This window comes from Poecilia formosa, unplaced genomic scaffold (assembly GCF_000485575.1).
Source record: "Poecilia formosa unplaced genomic scaffold, Poecilia_formosa-5.1.2 Scaffold72, whole genome shotgun sequence".
Taxonomy (NCBI): Eukaryota; Metazoa; Chordata; class Actinopteri; order Cyprinodontiformes; family Poeciliidae; genus Poecilia; species Poecilia formosa.
Window position 1 is genome coordinate 2,446,553 of NW_006800011.1, and position 17,850 is coordinate 2,464,402.

At 38.0% G+C, this 17,850-nt stretch overlaps 1 protein-coding gene across 1 annotated transcript; it reads right to left on the bottom strand.

The window, feature by feature from the left end:
- Positions 1–9,693: 9,693 nt before the first annotated feature.
- nell3 (NELL (neural EGFL like) family member 3) lies at positions 9,694–17,542 on the bottom strand. Its single transcript, XM_007555755.2, has 4 exons — positions 16,484–17,542; positions 14,407–14,966; positions 13,836–13,902; positions 9,694–13,747 (listed from the first exon to the last, which is right to left on the bottom strand). Exons 1-4 carry the CDS (start codon positions 17,046–17,048, stop codon positions 12,222–12,224), a joined length of 2,718 nt encoding a protein of 905 aa, XP_007555817.1. The 5' UTR covers positions 17,049–17,542; the 3' UTR covers positions 9,694–12,221.
- Between the last annotated feature and the right edge of the window lie 308 nt (positions 17,543–17,850).

A 17,850-nucleotide genomic window follows, 5' to 3' on the forward strand; every position in this document is an offset into this window, starting at 1 on the left:
ACCAATAAACTAACCAATCAACAAACAAACAAACAAACCAATCAACCAATAAACTAACCAACCAATAAACTAATCAACCGACCAATAAACTAAGCAACCATTAAACTAATCATCCAACCAATAAACTAACCAACCAACCAACCAACCAACAAACCAATAAACCAATAAACTAACCAACCAATAAACTAATCAACCGACCAATAAACTAACCAACCAATAAACTAAGCAACCATTAAACTAATCATCCAGCCAATAAACTAACCAACCAACCAATAAACTAACTAACCAACCAATAAACTAATCAACCGACCAATAAACTAACAAACCAATAAACTAATCAACCATTAAACTAATCATCCAACCAATCAACCAATAAACTAATCAACCATCCAACCAACTAACCAACCAATCAATCAACCAACCAACCAACCAGTGATAGCAGATTGTTAAAAGGTTCAGGTTAGTCCCAATTGACTTTAACCAGAGCTTAATAGTTTTAATTGTAAGGAAGTTAAAGACACTTCAATGTATTTTAATGTATCCATTTATACAGTTTTACTCTTTTTCTGAAAGTATGTTGCTTGTGTTTAGGTTTAGCTCCTGCCCTTTTCCATCAGTGTCATAATAAACTTTCTTTTTTTACAGTGTAACGAACATCTGCAAACAATTTTAATTAGTCCTCCAAAAACAGATTCAGTTATAAATTCAATAATAAAAAACAGATGAAAATCAGAAATTTAAAAGGCCTGTCAGAATAGCAAATTTTGCTCAATCTTTGGGTAAAACTGTAGAAAAAAGAAACAGAAAGTAAAGTGGACAAAATAAATTATTTACCATTTACATTTATTTGCTAAACTTGTTCCTGAGTTGCACTTTATCACATTTTGAGAAGAAAAGCTGGAATGTATTACTGAAAAAAAAATCTGTTTCTATGGATCTGCTTGTGTATAAAATCAAAACCAAATTATTTTATCTTATCTTCAGCTGAAAAGGGCCAAATGTTAATTTTAGCATCTCTTCCTTATGTTTAGCACTTAATAACAAAACTTTAAGCAGAATTACCTTAAAGGCAGGGCAATAATAATAATGATAATATTGCTGTCTTGGTCAGATTTGGGTACTTTAACACCAGACATCACTTGCACTAAATTACTGTGGAGAGGAGGCAGCAACCCAAGCAGCAACGGAGATCGCTTCTGTTTTCATTCACAAGCAATATTTAAGGGTCCAAGCTACATATCCCGCAAAATCTTGCAAAGAAGCAGTGAAATATCAGCGCACGTTAACGGGAGATAATCAAGTTTCCAAACCAAGCACATGATAACTTAGATAATAATAATAATCTGTATAAAAGCTTATTGTAGGCAGGGTTAGCTGTTGAAACTCTGGTTTTCTTTAAAAAAAGCAGAAGTTTTGTAGCATTTTCATTAGACCGAGGTAGAAAAGCACAATTTGCTCAACACTATCAATCACTTTGAAACATAGACTGTAAATACAACTACAAGATGTCCTAAGTACATATCTTTGTGTATACATATTATGTATATAAGACGTATAACCAGAGACTATTTGTGAGGTAAAGTTGTTCATATTTTCTCTATATCTGATATAGATGCCCTGTATTTTCATCTCGTCGGCCCAAAAGGCTTTACTTTTCACTGTGCGTGTGTGTTTGTGTGTGTGCGACTCTTCTAGCTGTTTCAACGACAACTTGTTTCAGGGACTGGCTTTAAAAAGAACGGACGGATTTCACCTCCAAGTACTTCGTTGGGAGGTGTGAAACTCTGGCGTTAGGGTTTTAAATGAATATGCAAAGCCATTTTTTGACTCTGAAGCTCCATGTTTTTCTGTGCACAAGTGAAACTCGACTGTATGTGCCGACGTGTACGTTAGCGTGTTTGTGACTGTGTTGCCTTAGTAGAGATTTTTCAGTATCGTCTAGTTGACCTCCGGAAAAAAGCAGGAGGTTGTGCACTTTAGAGTATACGACCTAAATAACGTGCAATGTCTAATGGTTGTTTATGATTTAATGTTCAAAAAAGATTCTCTGACATAATGTAACTGGAGCTCTTTGGTCTGAATGTGAAAGGAGTTAAGGGTCTGTTTTAATTTGATTTTGTAGATGTAGTAAAGTTTCTGTTGCCGCTCCCTAAGTGGATCTGTTGTGCACACTGTGACAGAGACAACATCAGATTTATGCCAGCTAGCCTCACTGCAGTGAGCCTGAAAAGCCAGACACTTTTCACAGGGGTGAAAGGTCACAGGACCTGAACTCAAGTCACAAACCAAATGACTTCTTCATGAAATGGTGAAAAACTTGGATCTCAACTCAGACTTTAACACCAACAAAACATTTGACTATTGACTGAATTTAATTGAGGACTGAAACGATTAATTAGATTAATCGTTATCAATTGTGATTAATCAGATTAAGCATGATTAATCCAATTAATTAATCATAGTTAATCAGATTAATTTAATGATTAATCTGATTAATCACAATTAACCTAATTAACCGAGATTAATTTGATTGATTGTAATTAATTTGGTTAAGTGTGATTAATCTGATTAGCCATGATTAATCCAATTAATCACGATTAATCAAATTAATTGGGATTGATCTATTTAATTGCGATTAATCTAATTAATTATTATTAATTTGATTAATCGTGATTAATCGATTACCGAAATAATCGTCAACTAATTTAATAATTGATCGTTAATTGAAGTATAAAGACTCAATAAAATGTTATTTTGCTGAAAGAACAACACACTCAGAGCACTAATTAGGCCAAAACTGTACTACACACACACACACATATAATTTTTATAACCAAAAGTCCAGCCCCTTTAAGACTTCATAAAGAAAGGATATTGTGATGACTTCCTGTAGGCAGAGTTTCAGAAAGAACAGGAGCTTCTTAAAGAGACAGAGGCCCAGTTTCAAAGCGTTAAATTGACTGTAGGTATCACAGTCACTTGTGCTATACGTAAAATGCTGCTTTGTGCCTGGAAAACACGTTACTGCCCCTTTAATTTTAATTTTGCACTTGACTCAGTTTGCGGTTTCTGACTCAGGATTTGTACTGTTTGACTTTGGACTGGGACCAACTCGGGTTTGATTTGGGTTTTGACTTGAGTGTAAAGGTGGCTTGTGACTCGCTCCGGCCTCTGCTCGTTCCTCTTGCTGCTCTCTCGCTGCTACACTCGCGCCCTTTGCATGTGCATGTCTTTCCCAGCCTCTCCAGCTTGTTCCATGTGGAGTCTCCTATATATCCATGTGCATATATGTAAACTGTATGAATAGCTCCTGTAATTAGCCTAAGTGTCCTACATATACCAATATATATATATATATATACATATAGCTTAGCTTGTAGATTAGTGCACTGTCGCTCTAGCCTTTACATGTAATCTTTGTGTCTTGGGCTTCCTGTAACGTCTCTCTGTGCTGCAAGCATGCCGACCTCGCTTCGCATCGTTTTCCTCTCCGTGCTTGATCTGCCTTTCTCTCTCTTCCCTCTTTCTGCTTGGAAACTGTCGCTGCTTTCAGTGTCTTATATAAATATATATAAATGTAGTCCTTCAGCATGTCTTTTTGAAAGCTTTACTCTGCTCTGACCTTTTCTATCTTCCTCCTTCTGCTTCGCCCTCTGGTCAGCAGTATATCTCCGCGCTTTCCTCTTAATGTGTCTCGGCGACCTGATGTTGCTCTGTTTTTGTGCCTCAAACGGTAGATTAACCCAGAAAGATGGAAACAGACCCTGCTTTCTTGTTTAGGTTCAACGTTTTTCTTTTCGTTGTTTCGTGAGGACGAATAGAAACCGTACTGTTGTCCTCAAAGAGGAGGTGAACTCTAAATATGTACTCTCCAAACTGGCTTTCAAACATGCATTTGTCCTGAACTACATGTTATTCTAAGGAAAGAAGAAGAAATAAATATAACAAGACAACACTTGTGAATATCTGCTGGTTATTTCCTCATACTCAGAGTTTGGTATTAATGGCATTTATTTAAGTAACTTTTCTGAAAAAATGTAGATTTAGGAGTATTTCACTACACTGTACTTTTTACTTTTACTAGAGAATTTTTATTATTTCTGGATTTTCCCAGAATGGAAAAACAAACATGTTTTAACCAAAAATTCACCAGACACAGAAACACACACCTGCAGTATTTGTTCAAGTTTCATAAGTTTATTTTTTTATTTGAAGAAACTGATTTGGAAAATGTTTATTTTTATTTTTTGTTACTTATGTGAATTATTGTCATTTTTGTCCTTAAAATACCAAATTTTTATATATTTCGGTCCATCTCATGATGTAATTTTAAATATTAATTGATAATTTGATCAGTACATTTTACCAAATACTTTCACTGCTGTAGATTCATTTCAGCTCAGGGATTTTAGCAGGTTTGGAGAGAAAAGATGTCCTTGAGATTCTGATATTTAATAAATCAAAATGCTGAAAATCTGAATTTTTCACAGCATGTTTTGCAGTACAGCAGCCCCACAACATCACACTGCCACCGCCATGCTTTAAAGTCCACAGAAAGTTTTTCTAAAAGTCTGGGGAATCATAGAGGCGTGTTCTGGAAAAACTGAGATGACCTTTGACCTCAACCAAGGCAAGTGAGACCTGCAGTTTTTCAGATGTTGTGGGATCTTTTGTGACTTTTTCTATAGATACTTAATAATCCCAGAGCTTTAGAAATTACTTTCCAGACTGATCTCGACTTATTGTCTTTCTCACTTTTTCCACACAGAGCCATTAAGTGTAGATTTTTTTAACTTTCTTACTGATGATCAGCATTTAAAAACTGGATTTTGTGTTTATTTATTTGACCTTTGACGATTTTCACGTTGTCCTGAACCACTGAAATGACAAACCTGCAGACACCTTGTTACGGATCCACATCCCACCCTGCTGAACTTCAGTCATTTTTTGGACGGATCCAGAATCGTCTGCCAGAGAAAAGCAATTAACCTCCCAGACCTCAGTGGAGTCGACATGGTGGAGTTAAAAATACACTGCAGGGATTCGCTCCAGCATTTATTCAGCAGCAGACGTTTAAATGTTCTACATATAGATGTGATGTTTGTTTTCATGTTCAGCTGGTTGGCGCCGGTGGCTCGGGAGTTTCAGATCGACCTTGACAGAAATGATTGAGGTCAAGAAGGGAGAACGAGGAACTGTGAAGGAGAATTAGAGCCACAGCGTAATATTTAGAGAATAAAGTCAAAATGTACAAGAATATAGTCATAATATTATGACTTTACTCTCATATTATTGCAACTTTATTCTCGTAATCTTACTTTAAATATTTTGACTTTATTTTGTAATATAACTTTATTCTTGTATCATTGCAATTTTTTCATCTTAAGTCTTATTCTTGTATAATTAAATTTTTCTTATTTTTTTTACTGTATTCTCATATTATTTTTTAAAATTCTTATATTTTGACTTATTTTATTACTTTATTATTTTTTATTACAATTTTTTTTATATTATTTAGACTTTTTTCTTGTAATATTATGACTTTATTTGATATTATGATTTTTTTCTTATACTATTTTGACTTCATTCTAGTATGATTTTATTCTTGTAATTTTATGAATTTATTTTCATAATTAATTATTTTTATTTTCTCTTCATTTCACCCCAATACTCAGAACGTCGCATTGATCAGGAAACTTATTAGAAACAATAGCAAAGATCGCAAAGATTGTGAATACATATATATATATATATATATAAAATTAAGTAATAAAATAAGGTTACATTTATATTTATGTATTGATTTAATTTAATATTGGATTTGATTAGATTAAGCTAAATTAACAGTTTTTACACGTCTTCACCAGAAGGGGGCGACATGGACAGATAACCAAGTTTAATCCAAATGTTTCCATTAAAATACATTTACATATTGAGTCTAATTCATTTAATAAACATTTCCATTGAAAGAACAGAAACCCTCTTTATGAAACATGCCAGTAAAACTCTTGTTTTCCTGCAGTGCTGCGACGCTCAGCGGAGGCTGCAGCATCTAAACTCACCACAAGCTCTAAACATTTTTCCTCCAGACAAAAGAGACTTTGGCTCTTAGAGAAACATCCGCTTCTGATTAAAGCCAGCCCGCCTCCTGCTTCATCCTTTTTCAGTCGACTTTGGGGCCGCCGTCGGGTTCGCCATTCCCACAAATCACCCAGACTGATGTGTTTGTTAAAGTGACACCATATTGTTGTTTTTTATTCCAGGAAAAAATGAACAAACGATCCTGAAGCACATTTTCTGACACTCGTACTGGGAGGATATGTGTTGTGCTTTTAGCTGCTGAAACATTGAGGTTCCTGCTGTGTTTGCATGCCATTGGCTGAGTCAACGCCAAACACAAAAAACCCTGAGAAAGCCAACAAATGCGCAGCAGACACACATGTGGCGGTGAAGGATTCCTTGTTGCTTTGCCTCAAATCGTCTGGGAGGAAATTCCCAGATATGCAGTCCATTCAGGTTTCATATCTGGTTCATTCACAGCAAAAACACAAAAACTACCAAGTATTTCTTAGTACGCTTTAAATAAGACAAATTAACTTGCAAGTAACTTTTCAGGAAGAAATAGGAGCTTGTTTTAAATAATCACTTCCTTCAGTTCTGGTTCTGAGGGATTATTTCCCATACAAAACATTTTTCATTTAAATAAAATAATCTGCTGGTGGAACTGGAACTTCAATATATTTAGATGAAAACTTGCAAGTTTGTTTTGTCTTTTTTCAAGTGTACTAAGATATTTGCACTATAAACTCACCTAAAAATACTCGGTAATATTTCGTTTTTGCTTTTTTTTTTTTCTATTTCTAGTGCAAAAACCTTAGTACACTTGGAATAAAACAAAACTAATAAATAACTTTTCCGACAGAAATAGGAGCTTGTTTACATTTAAAAATATCCATAATATTGATTAAAAAGTATTAATTCCATTTTAACTATTTAATTTATAACATTGGTAAAATGTCTTATTAAAAGTGAAATAATCTGCCAATGGAAGTATTACTTTTTAATCAATATTAAGTAATTATTGACTTAAAACAAGCGAGTATATCTTGCTGAAAAGTTACTTGTTAGTTAGTTTAGTGTTATTCGAAGTGTACTAAGATATTTGCACTATAAACTAGACTAAAAATAGTCTAGTTTATAGACTATTTTGCAGTGTAATCAAATTAAATTAAATCACAGCAGATAAAATAATCATAACTGTCCCTCTTAGCAAACCCTCTCTGTTAATAGTTCAGTCATTTTTGCAGAGAAACCATCACTAGAGTTTTTTTCTGCACTGTATAAAAATACATCCTGAATTAAAACCTGACCGCTCTCCCTTGAAATATAAATAATGTAAATAATATGCAGTTAAATCAGAATACCCAGTGAATTGCAGGCTGTAGGGTAAAGTTTCAGAGTCACACTCACTCCCTTTCCTTGGTCTCTTCTTTCTCTGATCTCCCTGTAACATTGAGGCCATCATTTGATCTACAGAACCCCACATCTGGAGCGATCCTCCCCCCAGAACACCTGGTTTCAATCCGAGCCGCCGACAGACACAGTCATTTGTGTCTAGAAACCAGAACCTTAATTTCTTTGTTCGCTCGCTCTCGTTGCCTTGGAGGATATTTGTTATGTTACAGTCCAAAAGCAGCTTTCCTGCAGCGAACAGATGGGAGAATAATTAGACCCGGTTATCAGCGAGTCCGTGTAAATTACAGAGTATGATTTTCAAGGTGATTTGTGAGTAACTCTGGCACTTTCGCTGCTAATTAAAGCAAATCGGTTCAGTATGTTTAAGATTGAACCTTCAACTTTGCAATTTTGATCCCCTAAAAATAATAATAATAATAATGTTGTTCTTGCTACATAATGTTGCTCATACTTCCCCAGAAATTAGAGAGGAATGTTAAGGAATTTACAAGATAATTTCTCGAAACTTTCCTTTAACTGACCAAGTACTTTACTGGAATGTATTGGGCATTTTTAGAAACTGGGATGCAGCTGTATTTCTATTACAAATGTAAGCAAAACTTTGTCGATATTCCGCTAAAGGCGAAAAATGAAACTTTACAGTTGCAGTGTTTCCATTAAATAAGAAACAACTAAAATCAGATGTGAATAAGTTTATTCACAGGATAAGTCATTAAAAAATATCATCCTCCAGCTACTTCCTGTTGTCGTCTTTGTCGTTTCTACCAGTAGTAGCTTCCCGTTAATGATCACGTGACTTGTGATGCAAAAAAAGCTTTTATTGCAGTTTTGTGAAATAAACCAATTTCAATATGGCTGAAAGACTCCCTCAACTAAGCACAAAAACTTTATCAGAAAAGTTTTTCCATTCAGTTAATTTATTTCCGTAATTCCAATTTCCGCAATTAAATAATCAATGGAAACGCAGCTTGTATTATGAGATGATGCATAATGAGAAAACTCAGTCATTAGATACTTTCTTTGGATTTTAAATTCAAAGTTACAGGTTACTGCCTCAAAATTTAACATGCATGTTACAGTGAACTTTCCTGATTTTTTTTTTTTTTTTTTACTATTTTCAAAAACCAGGCTAGAATATAAGTTGAGATACTTTCTCAGAATTTACCAAATACTTTCCTACAACTTGCCTGTTACTTACCTAAAATTTGCAGGTACTTTTCCAAAATTTACCATCAATTTGTGGAAATCTTTCGGTATTACATTGTTACCTTTAAACTTATTGGATACTTTCCCAGAATTGACAAAGTACTTTCTTAGAACTTTAAATAAATATACCGGCTTAGAAACCAGCCAGTACTATAAGATAATATATTACATAAAACTTTCCTGAATTTTACTTGGTGCTATCTGATGTACTTCCCAATACTTTAATGGATATATTTTAAAAAACATATTAGATTATGAGTTGAAGTATAACTTGGTACTTTCTGAGAATTTACTGCTTTCCTGAAGCTGTAATTTAACTTTTTAGTTACTTACCTGAAACTTACCAGGTACTTTCCTTAATGTTACCAAATGTTTTCCTAAAATTTACGAGACATTTCCAAAAACCGGTTTGTGTTATAAAGTGACTTGTAATGTGGTACTTTCCCTAAGTTATTCAGCAATTTTCCTGGTATTTTCAGAGAACCTGTAATGTTTTTAGAACGTACCAGTTCATATTTCCCTAAATTTACTGATTACTTTCCTGCAAGGTGTCCAATAACTTCATACTAAGGTCAGAAAAAGGACCACATCAATTCCAGAAAGTAACCTACTTCACAAATAATCTTGTAAAGCATATCCTCCATATGTTTTGGATTTACTATAAAGGTGTTTCATCTCATAAATGTACATAGACTAAATCCAGCAGGAAAACTATTTTACAGGTATAAGTGGAATTGGGTTTCTGGCAAAATAGCACATATAATTTGGTGTTGAATAAAAACTCATTTAAAACAGAAATGAGAACGCTGAAGTGAGAGCTGCTGCTAAGTCTCTGCAACACTTCATTATGTCTTTAACAGTTTGGACAAAACACACAGAGAAGCAATAAGGAACATTAAGTGTGAACAGCTTGTTACTGAGAAACTTTTCTTTCTCCAAAATAATAACAGATGTGTTGCATTAAACATGATGTTATATGTGCATAAATATACCTGATACAGAAGCTAGCTGCATGTTTGACAACAAACTTTACATTTTTATTGTGATGTGTAACATTAAAGTCCTGTAAACACTGCATAAACCCTTTGTTGCTTTACTGAAAGTCTTTGCCAACAAACTTCTCTCAGCAACATAGGAATGGTTTCAGTTTTTAGAAAGTTTAAGATGATAAATAAGAGTCTAACCAAACTTAGCATGAAGGTTCTGTTTTAACATCCAACTGTTAATCTTCAACCACTTATTTTTGATCAGAAAAAAGAAGTGTTAAAAAGTTAGCCATTAGACAGTCACTGCTTATAATTGTCTGTTTTTATAGGTCCAACAATAAATCTTCATTTATATCCAGCTACAGTGGAAGCTAACATTCGCCGTCTTCCTTATTTACACTCTTTGGAGGTTCAGCCAATCAGCACCCAGAAAAAAATTAATGCAACTCCTTGATTGGCTGCAAGCGCCAGCCAATCACCTATGGCTTCCAGACACTTTTGACCAATGACAAAATGGAGGCTGTCGGGTTGGAAAAATATAGACGATGTGGACAAGCTGTCTCCGATCTTCTACTACGATTCAGTTCACTACTTAGCGAACATGAAGAGTGCCTAAAGCATGGAGGATCTTCACGGCCTGAAATCCATCAATCGATGTTTAAACTGCTTTATGAATAACAAGGTTCTGGTGGCTGGCAGAGTGAGTACATGTAGTAACTAACGTACATGTAGGCTACATGTCCGTCTTAGCTAGCAGATAAAAGTTACATCAGCTAAGCTAACTTTGCTACTTCGGCAGTATGTACTACTGTAAATATCACTGATAATTGTCATGGTATTACACAGAGTTGGGTAAAGTACTGCAAAAAACTGAGTAATAGTTGTTCTTATTTTGTCTCCAAATTAGAATAGGCACAAGGTGAGAGCTAGTTCTTAGCCTGTGGCTTATTGTTGCCATAGCAACACCATAGCAACTATAACGACAGTTACAAGATGGCTGTCAGCTACAGAGTTCCTAAAAGTGTGACGTCACATAAGAATTTTGTATAGCATATCAAGTAGCTAGGTACTTCCCAAGCTGCATTTTCTTTTGAATATTTTAGATATGCTCTACAAAAAATTTCCCAAATAGCTGAATTACGTACCCACATGTACTTTGGAGTTATGTTCAACAGAAAAATATGCAAATATCTGCAGAAAAAAACTGTAATGACCATATTATCCAGCTACTTAGAAGCTTTAAAATTAAATGTTTTCATCTCAACAACAGCAAAAAGTTACTTCTGCCCAAAGCCAAAGGAAGTTAGAAGCAGTTTTGGAATAATAGGCCACATTACCACCTCTTTACTTACCTATCTACAACATTTTACGTCAATATTAAACAACAAGTGATACAAAACATGTTACACGCATACAAAACCCTAATTGAATGGCACTTAAATAATTAGCTAAATCCTATTGCAGTCCAGGCAGTTCTTCATAATATGAATACAGTGATGGTGAAGAAAAACAAGAAATCTGTAAGAATGCTGTTTCAATTCACTTTAGGTGACCAAAAATTTAACAGCGACAAGAACTTATTCTGTGAAAATAAAGGTGCGTGGCATAGAAACACTGATTTCATTAATATTGACTAGAATGAACAACTAAAGAGTAGAACTGAAGCCCTTGTGTAACGTATCCTTGAAGTCGCACATACAAAAGATAGATTAAATGTTCTGCAATAAAAAATATATAAAAATTGTATTATCAATACATTATTATAAAATAAAGCCTATCAATGATTGTCTACATACAGACATATATATTCAAGCACCACTGTATGCACACAGTCTAACAGATATGAAGGTACTCAGATTTTAAATTGGTCACTTTTCAACCAGCTGAAGGACTTCAGGAAAAAGCAGCACTTGAACAAACTTCCAAAATATAAATGCTTGAACAAGTGAAAAAACATTAATTTAAAGCAAAAATTCTGTCAATATTCATACTTTCATAAAACGTGATAGTGGATAATAAATCAACAACAATATAGCTAAAGATACGTGATCAATATCAATAGATAATATGTTTGATAGACTATTCAATATGTAGAATATTCACTGAAGTCCGACCCAGAACCGCATAGCGTTCTGGGAGTGGGAGACATCTCCCAGCTAGCTAAGCTATGTTAGTGGAATCTACTAAGCACTCACTCTGTGGTTACCTAGCAACTCACTCACTCTGTGGTTACCTAGCAACTCACTCGCTCTGTGGTTACCTAGCAACAACCTACTGAGTCACTTGTGTAGAAGCAGTTTAAAGTTCCGCCGCTTAAAAATAAAAAACAACAGTGCAGTGTAAAAACTGTTGATAAAGTGACGCCATCAGTTTGGCAGCAGTTCAGATACTTAAAACAAAAAAACTAATCAATGATTATTGATATTGACTGATATGAAATGCTTATCTTGTAAGTTTCTCAGCCATATCGTCCAGCACTACTACATAGCACAAAAAAGTATTTTAGTTTTCACAAAAAGATTTCCTGAAATGGTAGAAATTCACCCTCCTGGATCACAGAGCAACCCAGAGAATTGAAATATTTGTGCCACCCTCTTGTGTTATTTGGTTTACACGTCCTCTGATACAGTCCAGAGTAACGTAAACAGTTGTGCCATTCTGGACCTGAAAAGAGGCTCTCAGCCCGATGCTAGTCCACTCGCTGCCTTCAGGCATTGATCCAGACACCTGCTGAGCCACAGGACCGGCCTGCTGACCTCCGACCCGCTGCAGAGTCAGTTTGACTATATTACACGAGTGGATCAGTTTGAGGTTGAGGGCGATGTTTGCTGTACCCTTCTCATGAAAGACGAAGTTCCTCCTGGCATTTGAGTCCCTGGAGCGAGCCAGACGGACCTGCGGCGTATCCGGGCTGATCTGCTGAAACAACAGCGGTTTATTCCTGACAGCTCCGGAGGGAAGACCGGTCCGTGAAACTGTGGCGGTCAAGGCTGACGACACAGCCGAGGGAATCCAGATCAGACTCAAGATACTGATCCCGGTGCTGTCACCAAAGTAGCGGATATTGCACTGCGACGGAGACGTAACTTCAAAAGTGAGGATGTCTTTGCTCTCTACCGTCACTGCGCCAGAGAGCGTGATGGAAGTATCCCTGTAGTTCACACCCGTCTTGAAGGCTTGCATCGTCTTCAGTCCAGTGGTGTTCCGGGTGGTGTAGGCGATCAGGGAGAAACCTTCGCGAACGCAGGTGTGACCCATGGAGTAAAGCGCCTGCTGAATGACAAACTTCACTACTCCACTCTCCGTGAAGCGAACCCCACGGCTGTCATGAGTCAGGCTGACCATGTAGGGGTCGGACACTGTCGTGATGCGGAAAGTCGGGCGGTAACTGGTTTGGTAGTGCGCTAGCAGGGACATCTGGGCCATCATAGCAACAGCACCAGTATCATGAGACAACCAGAGGAGACTCAGAGACGGGGTGGGAACATCAAAAACGTGAAGGTCTTTGCTCTGATTGCAGTGCTGGTTGGGACTCTTCAGCAGCAGAGTGAAGATGTGGTTGGGTTCAACCTCCACACCAGTACTGACGCTCACCCCCTGGAAGTACTTCCCATCCGGTTGCTCGATGCGAACGCCGCTGAGGTCCTGACCTTCTTCCTCCTGGCTTCTGTTGAGTCTCATCCCGACCTGGAGGAAGTTCCTGCAGCTGTGCTTTATAGCAAAGTTATGATCCAGCCACAACAGACCATGCTGGAGGAATGTCACTCTTCCAGCCTCGTTGGACAGAAGATTGCTGCTCTCTTTGCCTCGAATGTTGAGCTGCAGACCAGGAAAGATGTGGGTGCTAGACGTACCTGCAGGAGGTAGCGTCACCTTTGCCATCCAGATCTGGGAGAGTCGGTTCTCTGAAATCTGGCTGCAGACTGCGTCGCTGACGGCTGTACAGGGAGCGACCAAAGGCTCCCCATCGCAATCTGAGCAGGCTTGGCACTCCTTGAGCTCCTGATTGTAGAAGTATTCATGACCACAAAGACCCGTCACTGCTTCTCTCTCCAAAACCCCCAAACACTTGAAACCACCTGCACAAAAGGAGACTTCAGATTAGCTCTGGCAAGGCTATAAATATGTTGGAGAATATGAAATGAAACAAAAACGTCATAAACTGACCAGGAGTATTGAGACACTTCACTCGCTCTCCGCAAATCTGTGGCAATTCAAGACATTCGTCTCTGTCCTGCAATCCATACAATTATACTTTTAAAGTATTTCCTTGGACCAGTTTGTTCTTGTCAAGCAAATTTGATTTTTGGTATCTGCTTCAAGGATATTCAGTGGATTTAATGCATAATGTTGTCGGTTTAGGACAACAGTCTAATTTTGGAAAAAACGTACTATTTTTCGGCTGTATCAAAATTAGTTTATTTTGCAAAACTGCAATGGAAACACACAAGTCACATGATCAACATCTGGATGTTACTACTGGTGGAAACCACAAAGCATGTTTTTTAATTACTTATCACATCAACAAACTTATTCACGTGTGATTTTAATTTTGTTTCTTATTTAATGTAAACGCCACAATTGCAAAATTGTTTTTCTGACATTAGCGAAATATTGACAAAATTTCGCACACATTTATAATGGAAATGCAGCCAGTGTAGTTTGCTGTTCCAACAGGACAAAATGTGGCTTGGATTGAAGTGTTTGGAGTAGTTTTGCAGGCTAATATGAATCATACCTGGCACATTCTGTCTGCAGTTTGGGAGCACTGCGCGATGAGGAAGAAGCCCGGCGGACACATGGTGCATTTCTCACACTGCGGTGGATCCCTCTGAAAATCGCAGAACTCCTGTGATCCGCAGGGCGATTGGCAGCCACGCAGAGGCTGCGGGAAATGAGTCTCTCCCACAACATCCATCACTTTGGAGTCAATGTCCATTTTATGCACAGCGTAGGATTTTTGCAGATGGCTGCGGGCCTGGCTTTGCAGTCCCGCCAAGTGACTCTCGAAGTAGCTCTGCAGCTCCCCTTGCAGGCCCTGGAAGGAGACCTGCTTGACCGTCTCCAGCAGCTGGCCGAACTGGTTTTTCACCGCATCCATCTGCTCATAGATGTGCCGCTGCTGCTGCAGGACGTCCCGCTGCTGCGACAGCAGCGCCTCCTGCTGGTCGACGAGCTTCTGCTGCAGGTCACGGATTACGACCTGCTGGGCTCGGAGGGCTTCAACCAGCTTCTCCTGCCCCTTGGCCAGCTGGAGGTGCAGGATGAGGGCGTCTTCTGAAGGGACTTCGTTCTCCCCTTTTACAACAGGGCCATTAGAGATGGGACAAATAGAGGAGTAAATTTCCACCAAAAAAAACTCAGGAATTTTCAGATCAGTCTCAGAAATTTTCTACAAAACAAGTGGAATTTTTTGAGTCTGAAAAGGTGAACATTTTCTAGAAAACACAAGGAAATGTCAGAGTTTGAAAAGTCTAAAATTGTCATGAAAGCCACAAAGAAAATTCTGTTTGAAAAGTCAAATATTTGATATATAAACTGAAATTTTGAGATGAATTTCAGCAATTTTTTTTTTAGAAAAAACAGAAAAATTTTTGAGTTTGAAAAGTCAAAACTTTCCTAAAAAAAAAAATCTGAAAATTGGAGCCTAACCTCAGAAATTTTCTAGAAAAAAAGGAAATCTAAGTCTCAGAAGTCCACGTTTTTTGTTGTTTTTTTTCCAATTTTGGGAATTTTCTGACATTTGGAGCTCAGAAATGTTAATGTTTTTTCTAGAAAATGTCAGCAACTAATCTCAAAATTTCTGTTTTGTCTAATAATTTTAAAAATGCATTGCATGTGCAACAACATTGGCTCATGCACACTCAGCCAATCAAAGTGCACTGAAAGCTTCCTACATGATCAGACATCAAAGTAGTCGACATTTTCCAGCTAATTGACTCTGAGGTATTTTTCCAGCTCAGCTATTGTTGCTCTCTCATTATCCCTTTTCTTAATGGCCAACAAAAAGTTACTTTTATGATTTGATAACAGGACAAAGTGTTACTGAAAGTTAACCATGGTATACCAAACACCATATAAAGGTAAATATAGGTTTAGGAATAAACTGGAGGAAGAGTCTGTTTATCCAGATGAAAGCAGATGTTTAGGAGTAATCTGTCTTGGTTTTATAAACTTCCAAGGTATTGTTCTTTGCCGTCTGTGCGGATAATAAATCACATCCAGTCTGGAGGATAAATGAGCCGGTGAACTCATAAACCTGAAGATAACAATTCACTATATGATGAGGTCTGGTTCTAAATATGAAATATTACAATAATGCAAGGATGGATGGATGGATGGATGGGTGGATGGATGGATGGATGGATGGATGGATGGATGGATGGATGGATGGATCCATCTTTGGATCCATCTTTGGATCATCTTTGGATCAAAGTCCAAAGATGAAAAAATTAATCAGATTTCGTTTTTTTTCCCTTGGATTTTTGAAAGTACAAATCTTTTATAATCTCTAGTTTTGGCGAAAAACAAGATTTGTATCCATCAGAGCTTTTAAAATGCAACATTTAAGATTATTTAGACCACATTTGATTAAACTGACCTTTAAACTGCCCAGCCTTGAACTGCAAACATATTATTTAGCTCTAAAATGATAAATATCTGGTGTAATTATATATATATATATAAAATGTTTGTCTCTTTTGGTCAGTTGACAGCATCCACACCTCTTTAGGTATAGAAACTATTTCTAAGGTGATAAAAGGGTGGATTTTGAGTTTTTTAATCTGAATAACCGGGTTGTGACTGAAACAGACCTGGCTTTATGTCACATGTGAGCTGGACTCCCAGCGGAGCCCCGCCGAGCTCCGACGCTGCGTGTCCAAACTCCGGATAGTCTCCCAGAAACTGCGCGGCTCTGTCGGACAGGTAGACCGAGGACATGTCCGCCTCCGCCGCGGCCGAGCATCCCTCTCCCACGCAGGAACCCCCCCGGACTTTGGGCCGGATCTTCAGTGGCAGCCGGCACTCGATCCCCCGGCAGTCTCTGGTTTCATTCCGGGGCTGCTGGAGCCGGATCCGGGTGCAGCCCGGGTCGGAGCATCCGCCTCCACCGCCGTGCGGGTGGGTCTCCAGAGGCGCTCTCTGTGGGCTCGGGTGCGCATGGTGCGGGGTGGCCGCTGGGTGTCCGGTTCTCCACTGCGGCGCTGGGTTGAACTGCTGGGGGAGCCTGGATGAAATGCTCCCGGGACAGTGCGCTCCTGTGCACGGTCTTGGATCACCCGTTTCCCCGCCAGAGCAGTGCGACCCCCGACAGAAATCCCCCACAGCGGGCGCAACGCTGTGTACGGAGAGCAGCACCGCCAGAAAAAGTAAGAACATTTTGCATTTAGCAATAAAAAACAGTTATTTGCAGCTTTCCAGATTAAATCCCCATTCCAAACAAAACCATGATGCAGCTTTCAGCTCCAGGGTTCGGTCGGGCTCGGAACATGACCCACTCTGAGACCCTGCACTTCAGCGTCTGAGTGGCATTCCGGAGATTTAATTAGCATCAGGTTTCCCCGGCCACATTTTAACCCTTCATCCTCTCCAGCGCTCCTCATTATCCATCTGCTGAGGCCAAAACAGGCATGAAAACCAGCTTAACGCCACCGGCAGCCAGGCGCGACAAAATCTACTAAATTCAATTTAAATTAACATCTGGCTTTCTTACAACCAAGTACATGGGCCATTAGAAACTCAGAAATTTTGTAGGGAAAAAAAACGTGGGAATTTCTGAAGTTCAAAAGTAGAAAAGTTTTGACTTTTGAAACTTTCCGAAAGTATTTCCGAGTTCTTTCTAGAAAATTTCTGAGAACACTTAGCATAGCCACAGATTACAGTTAAACGGTTTTCCTGTAACAGTAAGTTGCATTTCTGCCATTCGCACATTTAGCAGTGAGTACAAGAGGTTGATTAACAGCACTAAGACCCTCCACCTCGGTCTGATTGGTTGTTTTTAGTCTGGAGCGGTTTCTTCAGATGGCAATAGCAGCTCAAGAATTAGGTAGAGGAGATTTATCTTTTCACAGATTATCTGCCTGATATTAAACTGTTGAGACACAGTGATAGTTTTAACAAATATGTAAAAAAAAACAAGTTTTTCATAAAAGTTACATACTGCAGCTTTAAGTCTATAGAT

Bases quoted from the DNA above. Each gene is read 5' to 3' on its own strand.
- nell3 (XM_007555755.2), bottom strand. From the start codon at position 17,048: ATGTTCTTACTTTTTCTGGCGGTGCTGCTCTCCGTACACAGCGTTGCG. The intron at 13,903-14,406 runs GTATGATTCATA...TATGGATTGCAG, and splicing joins CTGCAGACAGAATGTGCCAG to GACAGAGACGAATGTCTTGA. The intron at 13,748-13,835 runs GTCAGTTTATGA...CCTTTTGTGCAG, and splicing joins GAAGTGTCTCAATACTCCTG to GTGGTTTCAAGTGTTTGGGG.